Source organism: Mchenga conophoros, linkage group LG22, assembly GCF_057382185.1.
Source record: "Mchenga conophoros isolate Kocher_MC1m ecotype Shallow Benthic linkage group LG22, M_conophoros_male_GT1.1, whole genome shotgun sequence".
Taxonomy (NCBI): Eukaryota; Metazoa; Chordata; class Actinopteri; order Cichliformes; family Cichlidae; genus Mchenga; species Mchenga conophoros.
Genome location: NC_140546.1, coordinates 18,602,453 through 18,621,295, shown reverse-complemented (window position 1 = coordinate 18,621,295; position 18,843 = coordinate 18,602,453). Strand labels below are relative to the sequence as shown.

Here is an 18,843-nt window from a genome sequence, read left to right as displayed (position 1 = left end):
CACCTCTGTGTGGAATCAGAAATATTTTAGCTTAATGTGACAAAAGTTTCACCTTGCAAAGAGCTTATGACTCGAGGTATTGGCTGTTTTTTTCTGCAATTAATTTTTTAGCACAGTGTCAGGCTTACAAAGACCTGTGCACCTTGCCCCTGCTATTGCTAATAAACTCATCGGGTGCTTTTTTTCAACCTCTTTTTAACATAAATCAGCCAGTTACATTAGGCATGTAAACATGACTAAGATGTTCCACTCAAGTTCAAACAGAGCATCAATATGTGGAAGAAAGGTGATGTAAGTGATGCTGAATGTGGCTGTTGGTGTGAGTGTTTTGGAAACTGCTGAGCCATCTCTGGGGTTTACAGAGAACTGACCAAAAAGGGGCAGCATGGCGGCGGCAAAGGTGCTAACCACCGTGGTTTGAATGTACTGATTCAACTCATCCTGTGTGGAGTTTGCATATTCTCCCCATGCACTCATCTTAACCATGATATGCAGAAGAGCAACTCTGAACACGCAACATATTGAACGTTGAAGAAAAAGGCCACACCTGGTGCCACGCCCAACAGGTAAAAACAGGAAGCTGAGGCTACCAAACCTGGAACAACAGAAGACCGGAAAAACAATGCCTGTTCTTATGTTGATGATGTAATGCTGTATTCTCTCATACCATCACCATCAAAAAGCCACAGCCTGCCTGTGTATTGACCACATCCATGCCCTTTATGACCACATAAAGTGCATGGACCATTTTCTTATGTCTGCTTCCATCTCAATACGGATCTCAAACACAGTAGAGTGCCTTGTTGAATCTATGCCACAAACAATTAAGAAAAAAAAAGGGGGGGGGTTCAACAGCAATGTGTACCTAATACAATTGAGTGTTCAGTTTACTGCAATTAAACTGAACTGCTGTTTTTTTTAACTACAAATCTGTAGGTCAGAGTAAAGCATTACTGCTGCAGATGCTACATAACCAGTTTGTGGCAACGTGAGAACACTGAGAATGTGTGCCAAGGGAAAAAAAGAAGCTATTGATCTCAAGCATCCGTGTTTTGAAGCCTCACCCTACATGGAGGTTATTCAAGGCTCAGTGTATACAGTGACAGGTCACTGCTCAGTTTGAGACTAAAGGCTCATTTCTTTTTGGTTAAAGTTTAGTTGTGAGAATAATTTGTGAAGAACTTCTATCCAGGGAGGTGAACGCGCTTTTTGAAATGGTTGAAAGCAGTACTGTTTTTCCACGTCTGGAGAGGATTTTTAATTTTGTCTTTACTCTCAGGTCGCGTTTCATTTGCTGGTACCCGTTTTGCTTTTAAACCGGCATTAAGACAAATTCTGCACGGATCACCGAGTTGGAATCACCGCGCTCCTTCTCCCAGCTGTCATCATGTCCTTGGAGGTATTTAATGGCAATGAAGGAGGGTGTGTGTGGGTAAGAGAGCACTGTTTTTATCGAGAAGGTCAGAGAAAGACAGAGGCGTTAGAGGGAAGAGGAAGGCTAATCAATATCTCCTCTACTTAAACTCTTACTCCCAGACTAATCGCAGTCCAGTGGTAACTGTCATTTCTAATTAGTGTAAAGCCTCTCTGCTTTATTCACCTCTCTCCCTGCCTTAACATGGAAAATGATGGGTTGATCGTTCGCTGTACAATATACACAGCAGGCTCAAGTATTCAGGAACAGTCATGGTCCTGCAGTTCTTCAGTCATGACAGACATTAACTTTGGTTGGATTTAAAGGACATCCACATTGCTTTATTATGCAAAATATAAAATACAGTCAGACAATCTGATGACTATATTTCTCTGAAAGTAGCTCCTGAGTTTTGAGGGTTGGTTACTTCTTAGAGAATCTTCCCAAAAAAAAAAAACAAAAAAAAAAAAAAAAAACAACTTATCACCTTACTTGACCTGGTTTGGGATTAGCACCAAACAAGGAGTGACTGGCTTCTACAGGGGATTCGGCTCACTTTTGGAACAAACTCAAGTGACCACTTGAGGAACTGCACCCGTGGGGTGTCATCACTTTAAGGACGAAAACACCGGGTGAATTTACCAGAAGGCAGAGGATCAAAGTAACAATGAACAAAGCTTTTCATGCAGTTTTCCTTGTGGTTTGTCTTATTATGCACATGGGAACATTTTAGGAAGTATCAGCCTTTAGATGGGAAAACACCGAGCCTGCTGGTTTCTACAGCTTAGTTCCTTGTTCTTAATGTCAGTCAGCACATTACACAACAGGTATACTTAAGCTTGGTCGACAGTCAAGTGTAAAAGCCAGAAACAGTGATGGTTGTGCCACAAATTTACAGACAATTCAGTTTTGTTTTTTAAAAAAAAAAACCAACTTTATTAATACTTTCTGTTAAAGCACAATATATATAAAAAAAGGGTTTAATTCCAAGTCGTTTAACAGAGCATAGTGGCATTTGCTTCAGAAAACAGAAACAAATCACTACTTGTACAATGTGAAAAATAAAAGTCCTTCTCCTTCAGTGACTGAGCTTAGCTGGGTCAGCGTAGACAAAAAGATTCATCTTCCTAGCAGAAACTCTGGAAAGCTGGCATTATAATAATAATAATAATAATAATAATAATAATAATAATAATAATAATAATAATAATAATAATCACATTGCTGCTACATTAAGGCCAAAGCCCAGGCATATTTGAGGAAACCTTCCTTGGTAAAGTGACAATGGTGTATATGGGTTTTTCCTCATCTTTTTAATATTCTTTGAAATTAAATAAAACTGAAAATGAAAAGCTTGGCAAGCAAGTATTGCACATACCGATGTCCCAGTACCCTAAAATACCGAAACTCACTAGCACATCCGAGAGAGGAAGCTTATAGGTGAGGTTTTCAGAGGAAGCAGCTGCTGTTCAACAAATGCCAATTCTTTTTGGATACAACCGTTCTGTGTCTGTGTCTTTAGTGTTTTTAATTTTATCTCTGTCTAGACGAGAGATAAACTCGTGAAGATTGAGCGGTCTATGAAAGAAACCGAGTGGAGTGTCAGTAAGATTCAGTTCTGATCAAAACAAGACGAAGACTGTGGTAGTCTTTCTGCAGTTTGTGCGATGCGTGCCAAACTCAGGAGCAGTATGCTGCAAAACCTCTAAATACCTCCTCATTGGCATTAAAAAACAAAAAATGTACATTAAGAAAAAATAACTGCATTTCAAGCCATTACATAAAAGTTTTAAAATGTCAAAGCTTCAAAAATAATTATTAAAAAAAAACAAAAACACCCTCAATTAAATACCGTTTTTAGCCAGTCTAGGAGCTACTCACGATGGAGCATTCAACCAAAATACAAGTTCAAAAGCATAATTGTGTATCAGGTCAACTGATGCAATAATTTAATTCACAATAAGAGCCTAATCTTAATAAAAATTATACTGTGGCAGGGCATAATGATATTTAAAAAAATAAAATAGACAATGTTTGGACAGAATGACACACAAAGAGCAAAAAGGAAGGAAAAAAAAATACTAATGAACCAGTGACAAACTGAACATCATCAAAAACAAAGAATCAGTGTAGTTTAAGTGCGGAGATCTTTAAATATGCTCAGGAGTTTCTATTTTTGGTCATTTCTGAAGTTCAGTCAGGGACAGAAAAAGGGAAAAAAGCTGATGAAAAAGCAAATGTTCCTTCTTTTGTATGAAATCTGTCTGTTATAACTTCAAAGTGTTCACGGTGGAGTTCTTGGTGGTGCCGTCTTTATGTGTGGTAGAGCTTGTGTTCATACTCTGTGGTGGAGCAGGTGTGAGGAGAGGCCGTGTCTCTGTGGATGGGCGCGGGAATATTGCTGCGGTGCTGGTGGTTGTCCGTCAACGTCAGGTTCAGGAGGCTGGTGCAAGTGGGCAGGTAGACGTGCTGCACGTGCTCCACCTCCGATCGACACACGGGACACAACTGGGGGGGAATAGAGGAAGAAAAGCATTTAAAATACATCTGTTTAAGAGGGGAAACAGGAAAACTGCACCACTTTCACAAACACGTAGGCCTCGTGATTTCAATGTTCAACTTTGATCGTGCTGCAGTGAGGGCAACACAAACTTAACCACAAAACTAAACTGTGATTCTTTCCAAAGAAGTAAACGTTTCCTTTTGCCTTAAAGTTTCGGAGTGATTCACACATCTATTAGTTGGGTCACGTTTCCCCATTTGAATTAATAGGAGAGAGATTTGCCTGGCTGACATAATCCCTTCATAAGGGCACACTCACACACACACCATCTGCTTCCACAAGATGGGCCACATTTAGCTGATTAAGTGTGGGGGACAATCAGGTCAGCAGAGTGTAAAGCAAGGCTTTGGATGTTGTTTAAAAGACCATAAAAAAAAAAGATAAGAATCTGGAGCTAAAATAATTTTAAAAGGCTTTTGGTGAAACTGAAAACTCAACGTAGGAGCAGAAACTGTTTGATTTTCAAGCAAAAGTCACTTTTAAGGAGTCATTTGTCAGCACATGTGACTGTGGAGAAATCCTCACCTGAAGCTGATTTGCGCAGGTCTGGCAGCACACCATATGGCCGCAGGGGCAGAATGCAGCATCTATCTCCTCCTCGCAGCAGAGCATGCACAGCAGAGCCTCTCTGAGCTTCTGCAGACGTTCCTGCAGGGCGCGGCTTTGCTGGCAGCTGCCACAGTCCAGCCCCTTGTCCTGCTCGCCGTCCCTGCTTGGGGAGCGTGAAGGGGAGTAGCGATCCCTGCTTTCAGAGCGGGAAATCAGGTCCACCACGCCAGAGTTGTAGAGCGCTCGCCGAGCGTGGTCGTACACTTCCTTGGCGGTACGTCGGATGTCAAAAACGTACTTTTTGCCCAGGTTGATGTTTTCGTTGAGGAAGAGTGAGGCGAGGTGGCCCTTGAAGTCTCTGCTGTACTGCATCATCACTGCATTGGTAACTGTGTCACACCTGAAAATAATAATAAAAAAAAAAAAAAGCATTAATACTACTGCCAACGAATTTGAGCTTTGATTTCAGTTTAAGATAATCAATGCAAATTGTGACTTGCAACCATCCTGTTCCATTTACTACTAAAATACATGATTTGTCTGCAGAGTTAAAAAAAAAACAAAAAAACAAAAAAAAACAACTATCCTGGCAGCTAAAGGACAGGTCTGTCTTTGTATCATTGTGATTGAGAACAATTTCATAGCTCAGCCATCTAAACTGTCCCTGCTCACTGCAAAGAGAGTTTTGGGGACACACACACACACACACACACACACACACTTTTCACTTTCATATTTACTTAAGCAGGTCAGGCAGGGACACTTTATGCTCTCCTAAAGAGAACAAAACAAGTTTTTACAGAGCACATTTTAGGTTATGTTTTACTGCACCTCTCTAATAATTCACTAGTGTTAAGTGAAGGATAGTCCACAATAAACAGACTGGTGAATGACTAACAACAAAGACTGCTGACACACACACACAGAGACACACACGTGCATAATGATACACACACAGCTGTGCAGCAATGCATAAAAACTTATTTCAATATTTAAACTCATCTGGGCTCATGACATTAGGTGAGCTGCAGACTTTGTCCTGTGATTTCTAACATTTGAGATGCAATAACTTACAGTTATGGTTTAAAGCTTTGAACCACTTCTCTTAAATGCAGCCACATAGCTGCAGTACATAGGCTTTGTGTACTATATACACGAGTCGCTGATCTGGGATTAAATATGGCTCTAACCCTCACCTGTAGAAAGCATGCGTCTCTGTGATGGCTCGGTACAGGCCGCTGGCTGCCCGGTTACTGATCAGCTTAAACAGAAGCACAACGCTGTCATTCGTGTCCTTGGTAACTGTCAGGTAGACACTTTTCCCCGACTGGGTGGCGATCTGGATGATTGGATAGCTTATCCTAAAATAAGTTAACAGGAAATTGTTAAATGCTGCCGCGTCCTGTATTATCAAACATGCAGTTATATTAGAAACAAGGTTATTACTATAGATGTCGGTCGTTGTACCTGTTGACCAAGCTGAAATCCTCCTTGCAAATAGCGATGCCTTCAGGACCAACTCCTATTGCCATCCTCTGACCGTCTGCGTCGCGAGCCCAGTGCCACTCCACGCCGTAATGCTCCAGAGAGGAGACCAGCTGCAGGGCCTGATACTCCACTGAGCCCTGGCTCAGACCTTCTAGAGTTTTGTGTCTGGAAATGATACTGCAGGGGCAAAAAATGTTTTTAGTCAGTTGCAAAAAAGCACAAGAGTATATGTATTACCATACTGAGAGCTATAAAATATATAGAGAGACCGGGCCATTTGCACAACATGTAGGAAGAGAAGGGGAAGCTGTGTTTACACTTTCCCATCTACACGTGACATTTCGTAACAGAACGCGATCCATGTTCTCATACGTTAAAAACGCAGTAAAACCGTCGTCCTTGTTATATTTAACGAGAAAGTGGGAGGTTCTGTTAGTGAAACCCTGCGAGCACATGCTTTCTGATCTCCTGTCAGCTTCTGTTTGCTTATCAGTCTGTGCATTAGCTCACAGCATACACCAACCATGTGGCTGTGCGTGATGTGTTCTTATCTGAGTCTTTAAGTCTTTCACTTGGAAAAGAAAAAAAAAAAACAAAACAAAACAAAAAAAAACTGCTGCAATGTAGGGGAAAAGTGCAGTCTAGTTTAAAAGACAGTTCTGTTTATTTCTTAAATTATTTTAATATTGATGACCATTAGCTGCCACATTATGCCACCTTTGGCTCGTTGCCATGCTCCATTATTTACTTTTCATCATGCCTCCTCGGCTGGACTCCTACCCCCCTCAAAAATAGCACGGTGGCTTCAGTGACTTTCCAGTGGTACAGAGTGTCTTAGAAAGCATGTTTGTGGGCTATAAAAACTACAGTTGTCTCATAAACTAAGAAAACTTCACTAGAGGTAATGTTAGGCTGCAGCATAATTTATAACTTAGTACATCTTTCATGTGCAAATGTCGCATATTCACAAAGACATTTTATTTTCATGTTTGGCAAGTGCTGTACCTGTCGATGGTGGCGGGGCTGGGCTCTTCTCCACACAGCTCTGAATACCAGTACTGGGCTGTGTTTTGGTTGTAGTCGCCAAACTCCGCCTGTGCCAGGAGTGCACTCAGCTCCTCGGCTTGTTCCGAGCCCATACGCAGGTGACCGTTATGGAGGTCCTCCTTCACGTGCGTAAAGAAAATGTGTCTACATGGCAGAAAAAGAGGAGAAATAAGAATTTTTCACACTAAACTCAGCACTAGTGGAGATTTTATTTTGTTTATTTAAAAAAAAAAAAAAACTTTACCTAAATAACCATTGGCTTAAAAAAATAAACAGAGGGATTCATTTATTACTTTTGACATAGTCATGCAGAACCAACTTCCATGTGTTATACTCAAGTCACCCAGACATGTCAGAGCAGGTGGTCATTGCAAAGCTTAAATCCCATCACAGACTGCAACTGTGTGTGCAGCAGAAGGAAAAACCACTTGGCTCGTACTCAGCGGTTACAACCACTCTCTCCGTTTCTACAACTTCCTCAAAAACATACACCACTAACTTCCTTTAAGTGTAATTTCACTGGAAACCCTAAAAGTAGAAGTTGAGAAACAAAGTTAAAGATGCAAACAACAGCTCTCTAATGTCATGCGCATTTAGACTTTGCAGCTCGATGGGAAACTGAACATGCACTGCTTGGGGCTCGATTACGTGACTGCCGGCCAGGCTCTGTGTGTAATCCATGTCCATCTCTTGGGCTTCTTGCCAAAAATGTGATATAGCCATTTAAACCCTAATTACGTCGTTACTCATGCTTGTGCCTAAACCAAACCATTTCTGCTCCGAAATGTGGAAGTTTTACAGTGGGCAAGAACTGTTATTGTTTTGAGTTAATGTTTTAACAGGGAACACACAGTTCTGGCGTGGTCAAGGAAAATATCTCCATACTCCAAAAACACAAGTCTTGACATGTCTTGCTATTGTTTTGACCAAAAGATGTAAGGACTTTTCTTCCTTCTAGCAGCAGGAGACAATACGTCAACAGGAACACCCTAAGTGACTCAGTTCTTACATCATGAAAACACTGAACGCAAGTAACCCAAACGATCCTTCCTCGATTCGACCTATAACAAAGTAACTGTCTATAAACCTGCTCTGCAGCTTCCACCGGACAAACATCCTGATTGTCATCTTTAGTCCTCCAGTGCTCTACAAATAAAACTTAAAATGCACTTTTCTCTCTTCTCAGCATTTTTTTGGGAGCTCCATATTCCTGATGTAGACTTAAAGCATATTGTGCCTCAAATTGCTCGCTATTTCGACTAAAGCAAAACCTCCCTTGGGCCAAAGTTCCCTTTGAAGCATGATGCCAAGAGAGACATTTCATTTGTGCAAATCAGGTCATACCGTGACTTCGGGATATTTGAGAAGCTTTACAAGGACATTTATGAGTCGAGTGGAGAAGAAGCACTCACCACACTCTTCATTATGTGTGTACAAAGCCTTTGTTTTGATTATGTGGAAAACGCATCTACTTGAGAACCCCTATGGGAACTACAGAAGACATGGATGTGGCGTTTCCTCTGTCATCTCAGGGGAGCAGGAGGAGCCCACACAGAATATGCACATGCAGTGCATCAGCTTTGCAATGCAAAAAAAAGAAAAAAAAACCAAAAACAAAACAGACACCTCCTCCAACACACATTCGCAGTATTTCCAGCAGCAAAAAGCAGCTGTGGGGCACACAAACAGTCAAGTCTACACCATCCCAGATAAAGCCAGACTGTAACAACGAAACCCCGCAGCTGACTAGCCTCAGGCATAACAAACACTGCTTTGATATGGTGTTAAACATCCCATTCCCTCAAGCACGCGCACACACAAACACTGCAATCTATTGTGTCAAGCCCAGCAGGCGTCATGTGACGGCGAGCTGCTCGTTAGCTACCTGCCTGACGCAAACAATAGGACCGACTTGACGGAGAGGTTACTACAGGTTGCCGTAAAGGGTTACCATAGGGCAAGCCGCAGAGGTTACTCTAGTTTAAGTGGGGACTGCCAAGATGTACATTGCTGCCATGAACGGCAATTAAAATTTCAAAAGCGCCCTTCAGCACAAGTGCGGACCTGTTGGCTATCGCAGCGCCGATAAGATAAGACAAGACAAAGAGGAGACGTACCCAAAACTTTTACCTCAACATTGCTCGACTTGTGTCAGTGTGCCATGAGATGCACTTTTGGGCCCTTCCCTTTGGCTGCAGGGTAAGACACCAAACTTGTGTTACTCCAGTGTTGTGGGAAGCCAGATATGTGTAAACAGGTGTGCGTGCTTTGCTGAGCTCAGGCTAAAATAACTATTAGGAAGAAAAATCTTGAAGAAGAGGTAACTAGAGATCACTGCTAGTCGTTCCTGTCTGACGAGCCTGAGGTAACAAATATGCACTCCACTGAACACCACAAAAACAACTCGGCACACAACTGCTTCATGTGCACGCGTCCTGCTGTTGTGCTTTTAAACACTGGATTTGAACAGCAACACCACACAGTCACAAATTTAACCTGGTAAAAGCAAGTTTTATCACTTTTGTCCCTGTTAGTTACAAGGCAAGGACTTCCTGACCCATTTGTTGAATAAAGAGCTTTTCAGACAGCTGTGCTAGGATCGGGCAGTCTCAGCACCTGTCAAGATCCTTCCTATTAGACAAGCAAGAGCCCATAAATTCACAATATAACCCAACATGGGAGTTGAGCTTGATTTGCTGATGTGGTCTTGATCCAATTCAGGCAGACTTCCTTAAATTTACTGTGCAGCTTCCTTTTGGAAACACTGAGAAAGAAAGGAAGGATTTGTGACTCAGTATGTCTGGACGCATAAAAAAAAAAAAAAAAAAAGTGTTAAGTCTTTTACAAATCCTTCAGGGTTACGCGTCTTTTATAACGGCAACAAAAGACAACAGAAATGGACAAATAAACCCCCTCAGGCCCAAGCAAATTGGTTTCCAAGCAGATGATAAAGAATCTAGTCACCGTGACCCCCCTTTGAGTGACCGGAGAGCCATTTATCAGCAGCTAGACAGCTCTGAGTCACAGTGTCAAGGAGCAATGCATGATACTATCCAGATACATTTGCACATGCATCATTACTGAAGAAAGTACTTTTAGAGCTGCAGCCATCATCTCAGCATTTGTTTTGTTCTCTAGGCTGATCCAACTAGCGTGCACACATGCAGACTGAATGCCAGGAAATGTGCACAAAGTCTCGTGGCCTACTTCTACTGTATTACTTTGTATACACCCCATTGCTTTGTCTTTTAATGGAGAAAACCCATAAACAAAGGCTTAAAAGGGTTACTCATTTACAGTAATAACACTCGTCAGTGCCAAGAGAGCACAGGTGAAATGAAATCTCCTGAAAACAGAGCTTGTGGATGTTGTGGAGATCGTTGTGTGAAGGGCTGTGCAAGAGTTTCAATACTTGATTGCCTAACTGGAATAATTCAATTAAAGCAGGCCTGGGCCCTGAGAACGAATATTTCAAAATAGGTCACCGGCCAAAGAGCGGAGCTAAGAGGGATGAAGATATATTTTTCAGCCGATTTATTCTGCTCCGTCTTTGAACTAGAGATGGCACGATACCACTTTTTTATGTCCGATACCGATACCGATATCATAAATTTGGATATCTGCCGATACCGATATGAATCCGATATAGTGTTTTTTAATCAACAAAACTGTTTTTTAAAATATCTTGCTGCATTTTGCAAGTCTGCAAGTTCATACTCAAGTTTAAAACAACAACTACACTAAAGCTATTCTGTTATACCTGTATACAAAAAAAATATTTCATAGTTCAGCAATACTGATCAATCTAATAAACTTAGACCTACACCATCCTCCCTATTCTGGTATTTTAAAGAGTACTTAGCGTAAATATTAAGCAACCTAACTAATAGGGTTCCAACTCCCAGCAACAACAAAAATAAATAAATAAAAAATAGGGAACCACCCTCACGCGCCACCTCATGATGCTTAATCGACGTAATCAACCTTAATTTGATGCAGTGTGAAAAAAAATGCACAGAAATCAATTATTTTTCAAGAAATATTAAATAGATTCAACATCTTTCTTCAACAAAATTGCAGACTGCACAGATGGTACCTTCCCAAAGGAAAAAGTACTATAGCTTACTAGGGTATATATATTAGACTTAATAGTCACTATATACAGTAATTGACTTCTATTCATTTTACATCAAATTAAAACTTTGTGTGTCAGATAATTATTTATTAAAAGCTAGACATTTTAAATGAGAATAAGAAAGAAAAGTATGTCTTTGTGCCCCCTTTTCCCTGTTAATGCCCTATCGGTCCCCCTGGCTAAACTTTGCTAGATCCGCCCCTGCACAGTTACGTCAGCTGTAGAAAAAGATCCTGGTGTAGAAAGTAATATTAAATAAATTCTAACAACAGCTTATCAAGCTTAAACGTTCTGCTGTTGTTCAGCCGCTGGTTTCCTCTTTCTGGTGCAAAGTGGGCCAAAAACAAAGATGGACTCACGACAGAAAAGCCGATCAGCTGATCATTTAAGCAGTTTCACGATTGAAGTAGCAGCCGGAGAGCGAGAGGCAGTCGCTCGTTAAGCTTAACGCAGGAATGCTTTACAAACATTCAGAGATGGACTTACACACTTGCTTTACTTCTCTCGGGGATAACTTTGTCGGAGATGAAATGCCGGGTTGCTAGCGAAGCTCCAAATGCTATCCAGACCACAGGTCCCGCATGCCACAGCCGCTCTATCACGTGATGCATATTGCTCCGACGTGCTAACGTTCTGAGGCGAGTTACGGCGTGTTACAAGTTTTGTGAGGTGCTTTCGTGATATTTAATGGATCGGATTACATTTTTTATTTTTCTCCGATATCCGATCCAGTCATTTAGGTCAGTATCGGACCGATACCGATACGTAATATCGGATCGGTCCATCTCTACTTTGAACCATTTGAAAACACTGAAATATCCCTAAAGGAATTGTCCCCCCCTCCAGCAACTCAGTGAGAACCTTTAATTATTATTTTTTTCTAAATACATTTGCTCTGAAGAAGAAAACAGAACTTTTCAAAGTCAACTAAACTTTCCAGTATGTTCCACCCATCTATAAAAACCATTTCATCTTTTTTTTGTGCCGTGACCAACCACCAAGCTGAATGTCAACCGGTTCATTTCACAGGAAAACAAAACATCCCCGCAAACTGAAACCTAACACCTCCGCCTGCACTTCTTTCAGCCAATCACTAGAGTTTCCGACCTCATCGGTTGGACTCTCAACAATGCGGTTTGTAAGTTAGTCAAATAACACCCTGCCAGAAGCAATGTGCCGTGAGGTTACTAGCAGTCAGTGAACTATAGTTACCTCTGCTCATCCTCTCTGAAGCTGTGGGCGGTTTGATCGCATAGTTTGATGCACAGTTGCGCAGCATTAATGCCAAGCGCTAAATAAAACTTGCTTTTGAACTGACAAGTTGGACTGAAAGCCGACACTGTATTAAAACAAAGCCGCTGCTTGTCTGCAACACTTCTTGGGTTTCAAGCAACTGGCTGGTAAAATATTGCCATTACTGCCCAGCATCAAGTTCAGGCACCATAAAAATATAAAAACTGTCATGTTGTGGCTTCAAAAGAACCACGGCAAGGTTACTCAAGTGCACAACAAACAGACGGTAAGAAATTTATACAGAAGCTGGAGGAGAAGAATTACTGATTGTAGAGCTTGCAGATAAAACAACACTCGAAGACCCACAGGCATCATATGTGATCTTTGGCTTAATAGTCTGTGTAGCATGTCACAATGACCTGAAAACGATAATCGAGTGTGACCTGCATAAATTGTTTTTGTAGAACATTCACTCTAAGAGGCCGTGTATGAACTTTGTCAAACACGGCTCGTTCTTCATAGTCCTTATCTGCAATTGTGCGTTATAGAAACAAAACTGATCTGCTGAGAATACAAAAAAAAAAAAAAAAAAAAAAGCAGTCAAATTGAGCTTTTTCTTCACACACACACACACACACACACACACACACACACACACACACGAGACCGTTTAGGCAAAACTGTTTAGGGTTTGTCCGTGTCTTTTCTACTTGTGTCACCATCCTGAACAACAGTGATTCAAATAAACATTTTATTCAAAAGCCATAATCAATTAAAATAATTCTCCTTTAAATAAAACTCACTTTGAGTTTGATTTGGATTGATGTTAAACAAAGGCTTAAACCAGAGGAGGCACACGGGTTAACAACCAGGACCTCTGATACAGCCTGTGCTAATAGCTGTGCCTTCTGGGGCCATCTAGTTTTTTGTTTTTTTACTGCCTGACCAGAATGCTAAACAGGAGTGCTAATGAAGGGGAAAACATTCACATATTTAAACTATAAATGCCCTTTAGCAAGTAGCGTTTAATGATGCAGATAACAGAGACTGTTGAGGCCCTTCTGTCAGCATCCTTTAACCAATAAAAGCAGCATTATTCCAGTAACAGGTCAGTTGATGCTGGATGTTTTATAGAACTTATGGAACGAAGAACTTTTACGAACAGAAGAAAAATACATAAATAAAAACAAACAAGCTGATAGAGAGATGGAAAGAAGCCACCCCAAGTCAATTTTATACACAATAGCATAAACTGTTCTAGACAAGCTATATTAAACAAGTCTGCAAAAGAAAAGCAAACAGATAAAAAAGTAAATGAGGTTTTAGAAGCATGATCTGGGACACTTTTATCGCAGATGCAAGCTGAATTTAAGCCCCGCAATACAGTCACACTGCATACCCTCTTAAATACTATGAATTCAGGTTTAGAGTCTGAATGTCACGTTTATCTACCAAAGATTAAAATGAATTGGCAGAATGTGCCCAAACAGTCTGCTGCATCTGAGCATTAAGGCTTCTTTTAATGCTCACATGCAGGGTTAACACTTGTGACCTGCTAGGCTTAAAGCAGCAGCAAAGTGTGCAGCAGCTTATATAAGCAGCTCTGCAGGTTCATCAGGTTATGTAAGGTCTATAAAGGCCCATAAGGGGACAGTGACGGTGGCAAGGCTATCCTCCAAGCTCTGCATGGAATATTTACTAAAGTTCGCACACACTTGCTACTTATTGCTCAACTGAACACAAGAGGGGAAAAAAAATAAATAAATAAATAAAAAAGCAGCAGAAGATACTCAGATGGGTACACAAATGCACTCAAAATAATTATTGGATGTTCTGCTGCAGTGGAAGGTGTAGGGGTGTGACTAATAAAAAAGGTTTTTTTTTGTTTTTGTTTTTTTTAAAAGTGGACTGTAGAAGATGGCTTTGTGTCATGAGGCGTGTCATGACAGCATGTGTGCATTCAGAGCAACTTTCAGGAAGTCTTGTAGCTTAACTAGGTCAAAGGTGACAGAACAAGAAAAGGGAAGCTAGTCTGTCTAAGCACCATTTGCTTAAATTTTGAATTTATTTTCTACAAAGCAAAAAAAACAACAACAAAAAACCAACCAAACAAACAAAAAAAACCTCCAAAACCCATCTTTCAGGAAAACGATGCATTAATCATCCATGCATTGTAGCTACACAATAAGCTAAAACTGGTCCTTTTGCCTTTCTTTACAAGTACAAAAAATTAATCAATTGGTGTAGAAGGTCCTTGCATGCCACTCTTTTGTAGACCGTTCACTAGCAAAGATGATGTTAAATGCACACACACGAGATAAAAATCAAGGAAAAAAAAAAAAAAAGATGCGAGTCTTTCATAGAAATGCCACCACTCTAAATGCACTAAAAGGATTTTCTGAGCCACGTGCGATTGTCCTCAAAATGCTGCTGCTGTAACATCAACAGCTTGGCCTTCTCTCTAAAAACTGATGCCAGTGTTTGCAGGCTCACCCCTCATATTATATCACATCTGAGCAGACGGACGGCATGAAGGCTGAGCCAAAATTAAACACCTAACCTCACAGCGTGGTGAAGTGTGACATGTGCGAGTATTTATTAGCAGCGACCCACCTGACCTTACCTGCAATTTAAAATCTTTATCTCACTTCTTTTCACCGCCCACCCCCCACGTCTTGACCAAACACCAGCCATCTGCTGATAACTCCTGCTAATCTACTGGAGGTCAGCGCACAGGCAGCCAAGTGTCCTCCGTGCCCTTAGCCCCCCTGACTGTCCTTTCACTTTCTTCTTCAAAAGGTTGCCAAATATGGGCTACAGTGGAGTGGAATAGGAAGATGGAGGGAGAAGAGCCAGAAAGAGAGGAAATAGGAGTGGGCACAGTTTAATCGCCCAACTGCAGCACATGAAGAAACAGTAGAAATCCCCTCTTTTTACATTTGATAGAGCACAGTGAAGGGAGAAGGAAGAGAGTCGGAGCAGTAGGTGAACCGGAGAACAACAGGGACAGTTTAGCTTGATAAATAGTTCTAGTGGAATGCTGCAGTTCAAGTGCTTCCTTGATTCATATCCATGGTATCAAACACTCACCACATCGCCCGGGGTGAACATAACATCGACTCCATCAAAACAAGTTTTTGGGACTCGTTTCAAAGGCTGAAAATTCACTTTCCATTTATAACTTTACAGTCTGTGGGCAGGGGACTACCGAGTCAGACAAGCCTGGGATTGTTACTTGTTTTTTTAAACTAGTCTACCAGAGAAGGGCACATGTTAAAACTACATGTCAACTCACTGTAGCAGCAGTTTTGCTTGCCATCGCCTAATGACCAATAAAGCACAGAAAGTGAACAAGAGTTATCCAGAACTTCAGCTGCAACTGTTATTCTAATTGACGGCATATTCTCGCAAGGGTAAGCACCCCTCACACAAGCTTTTCCCCAAACCGCATCTGCAGAAAAAGCAGAAAACGGGAGGGCTTTTGTTCACACGAAAAACAGCCACGGCCAATTGAAACAAAAAGATATTTCGAGTTGAATGGGAGCAGTGACGAGAGGTCCTGGCTGTCACACAGAGGGTCCCTGGGGGTAGGCTCAGAGCAGCACACAGCACCAGAGCTGCTGGATCATATTTCCTGCCTGGTGCTTCACCAAAATGACCTATAGTAACCCCGGAAGGACTGGGGAAGAGGTTACTATAGGGCATTTTCACTTTGTTGGAAACAGTGATCAGATTATGCTCTGGGAACTCGCCAATGGTGGCTTTGTTTTGTTTCCCCAAACACGTGCTCCTCATTAAAGTCATGAAAAAGAAAATTGATGTCATTTCTTCGACCCGTTTTAGAGGAGATGACAAACACATTTACACACTCAAAACAATAAGAGGAAGTAGTTCAGAGTTATAGCTGTTCTAAGGCCTATGAGCAAATTTCCTTGCACACTGTGTCTTTACAGCGGGCAAACTTTCAAAAGTACCTCGTCTGCTCCTGCAGAATCAGATGGGGCTCCACGAAGAACTTGACCCGCAGCCTGAGCCGACAGGGTGTCAAATTATCCATCTGCTGGCTGATGCGGTTCCTCAGATTCAGCCACAGGTTTTCTCCTTTGCTGCCTGTGAACTGCAGCCCAAAGTAGTCTACTTCGATTATGCCCAACTTTCTGCAAACCTGAAGAAAGGCAAACAGACGAAGTGAGGCGTGAAGCTTTTCACCACAGGACAGTGACAGATGGTGAAGAGCTCCTTTAAAGAGGCAATCGATAACTTTTCTTGTCATGTGGAAAGTGACGAGAACCAACTGAGTAAAGTCCCACTGGACTTTTTTTTTTTTTTTTTTTTTAAACAAGGAAATTCACCAGTACTGCTGTTACTGCAGATACGCCAACACACAAACCCCCATCAATATTCTGAAGCTCACGAAGTGAACTTGGAGCCCCTCCCGGGGTACAGGGGCTCATCAAGCCCGCAATCCCACGCTCCTCCGGCGGCAGCAGCCATGGGTTTATTACATAACTGCTGCTGAAAGTCTGCACAGGGAGCCAGGAGGCTGAGATAAAACTCGTTCTGTGCATATTAAATAGATTAACATCATAATGAGGAGGGGAAATGGCAATCAAAGGAAATAACAGTTACTACTGTGTCCATGTTGAGTTGGGGGTGGTGGTGGGTAGAGATGTGAAAAGCTAAGTTTCATCTTGAGAGGCGGCAGGATGACCTGGAGTAACCTGCACAAAGCCATCTGCCTCTGACTAAGCGAAGGAGCCTGAAGTGGCAGTCGGCAGCTTCCCAGCAACCTAACAAAACTTTTCTCTACGTGTTTCAGCTCCGTGTCTTTTTGACAGAAGTGACACTTTAGAGGGTTTGTATTATTAAAATAAAAGAATAACGAAAGAAGAAGAAGAAGAAAAGGACACGAAAGAAGAAAGAGTTGACCTTTTTTCTGCACTTGGCGCTCAGAACATTGTTTCCTCAGTCCTAGTTTGCTACAAGCAACAAAGCAGGTGACAGTTTTGTTGTAGCTTAAAGCTGAAGCTCAATGAAGCTGTGGCGAATTAATTAATTCAAGAAATAAAAACAAATAAAATCTTCTAATCGTGCAGAAACTCGGCTCTTCAGTCTTATTCGCCACATATAGTCGACTCATAAATGAGCGCGACACATTAGAGGTGAAGTTGACTGAAACATAAGAAAATATTTTTCGGACGACCCGAGCCGTGCTGGCTCACCGACGGACATACGGCGACGTTATTTTCACATTAAGACACAAAGAAGAATAAAACGTGCAGCCCGTCTTTACCTTGTTGAGGCAATCTTCACCGTTCGCCTTCGCATCAACTTCCACTTCCATCACCACCGAATCCGGACGAGTAACGTGGCAGAGCATTTTGACTGTTTTGTTTCTGAAAATCTTTGGTGTGCCACTCTTTAAAACACTCTACCAACTCTCGAGCCTTCGCTTAAAAAACCCCCACAACCCCTCTACATCAAGCCGTCATCACTTTCTTAGCCCTTTCACTCCGTTTGGTGTCCGCAGCCACCAGCTGTAGGGTATATCAATGAAACGCCGCGCACAGCACCGCCTATTTGACATCCTGAGCCAATGAGAAGTGGCGTATCATCCGCACGCCGCTCGGGCTCGATCTCGCCTCTCGTGCCTTGAACTGTGAGGAGTCCACTGCGCCCTCACTTGGCTCGCCTGTTGCATGCACCTGAACTCACCTTGTCCTCGTGGCTGTGATGTTTCAGCGAGCTCGCGCGGATCTCGGGGTGAGTTTAATGGCTTGTGTGCCGTCTACCCTTCGTTTCGTGTGAATAATGTATGTGGAAGCAGTCCAGAAATAACTCCCATAACTGGAGCGCATTCAGCTTCGCTGGCTTGCTGTTTTCCATCCAAAGCTTTTTGTGATTTTTTTTTTTTATATACATTAGCAACTTCAACTTTTCCATAACGCTGCTCCGTTTGAGTGTCGGAGAACGTGAAACTGTTTGGTTATAGTGTGTCAAGGTGGGGGAAAAGGTCAAGATAAAACGAATAAGAGAGACTTAATAATTCACCCTGCTCTACCTCATCATTTCTTCACATCTTGCTATTTCATGATATATTATTCAGCATCAGTCTGCAGTGATGCCAGATAAGACACTGCAGAAAGCTGCAGCCACACTTAAACTATGGAGGCATAGTATTCAGCCAAGCTCTGAGTTTTCCTGCCAGCGGACATTTTAGAGTAGATGCAGTGTGCTTCTCTATATTTTTCTACTCCCCAGCCACTGCATTACTGCCTCGCCAAGTCCTAAAAACACTCACTTCATCATCTAGATATTGTATTAAAGCACTTACTTGGAAGGGATGTGAAAATAAGGTTCAGCTTTACATACTGCACATTTAAAGATGTATAATGTGTTCTGTGGCCCTTTTAT

General features: G+C 41.8%; 1 protein-coding gene across 1 annotated transcript; it reads right to left on the bottom strand.

Annotated features, from left to right (window-relative positions):
- Positions 1 to 2,321: 2,321 nt before the first annotated feature.
- On the bottom strand, positions 2,322 to 17,953 carry mylipa (myosin regulatory light chain interacting protein a). The gene is made up of 7 exons (XM_085262471.1): positions 17,723 to 17,953; positions 16,404 to 16,594; positions 7,020 to 7,205; positions 5,994 to 6,191; positions 5,723 to 5,887; positions 4,503 to 4,926; positions 2,322 to 3,922 (listed from the first exon to the last, which is right to left on the bottom strand). The coding sequence occupies exons 1-7, from the start codon at positions 17,807 to 17,809 to the stop codon at positions 3,728 to 3,730; spliced, it is 1,446 nt and encodes a 481-aa protein (XP_085118597.1). The 5' UTR covers positions 17,810 to 17,953; the 3' UTR covers positions 2,322 to 3,727.
- Between the last annotated feature and the right edge of the window lie 890 nt (positions 17,954 to 18,843).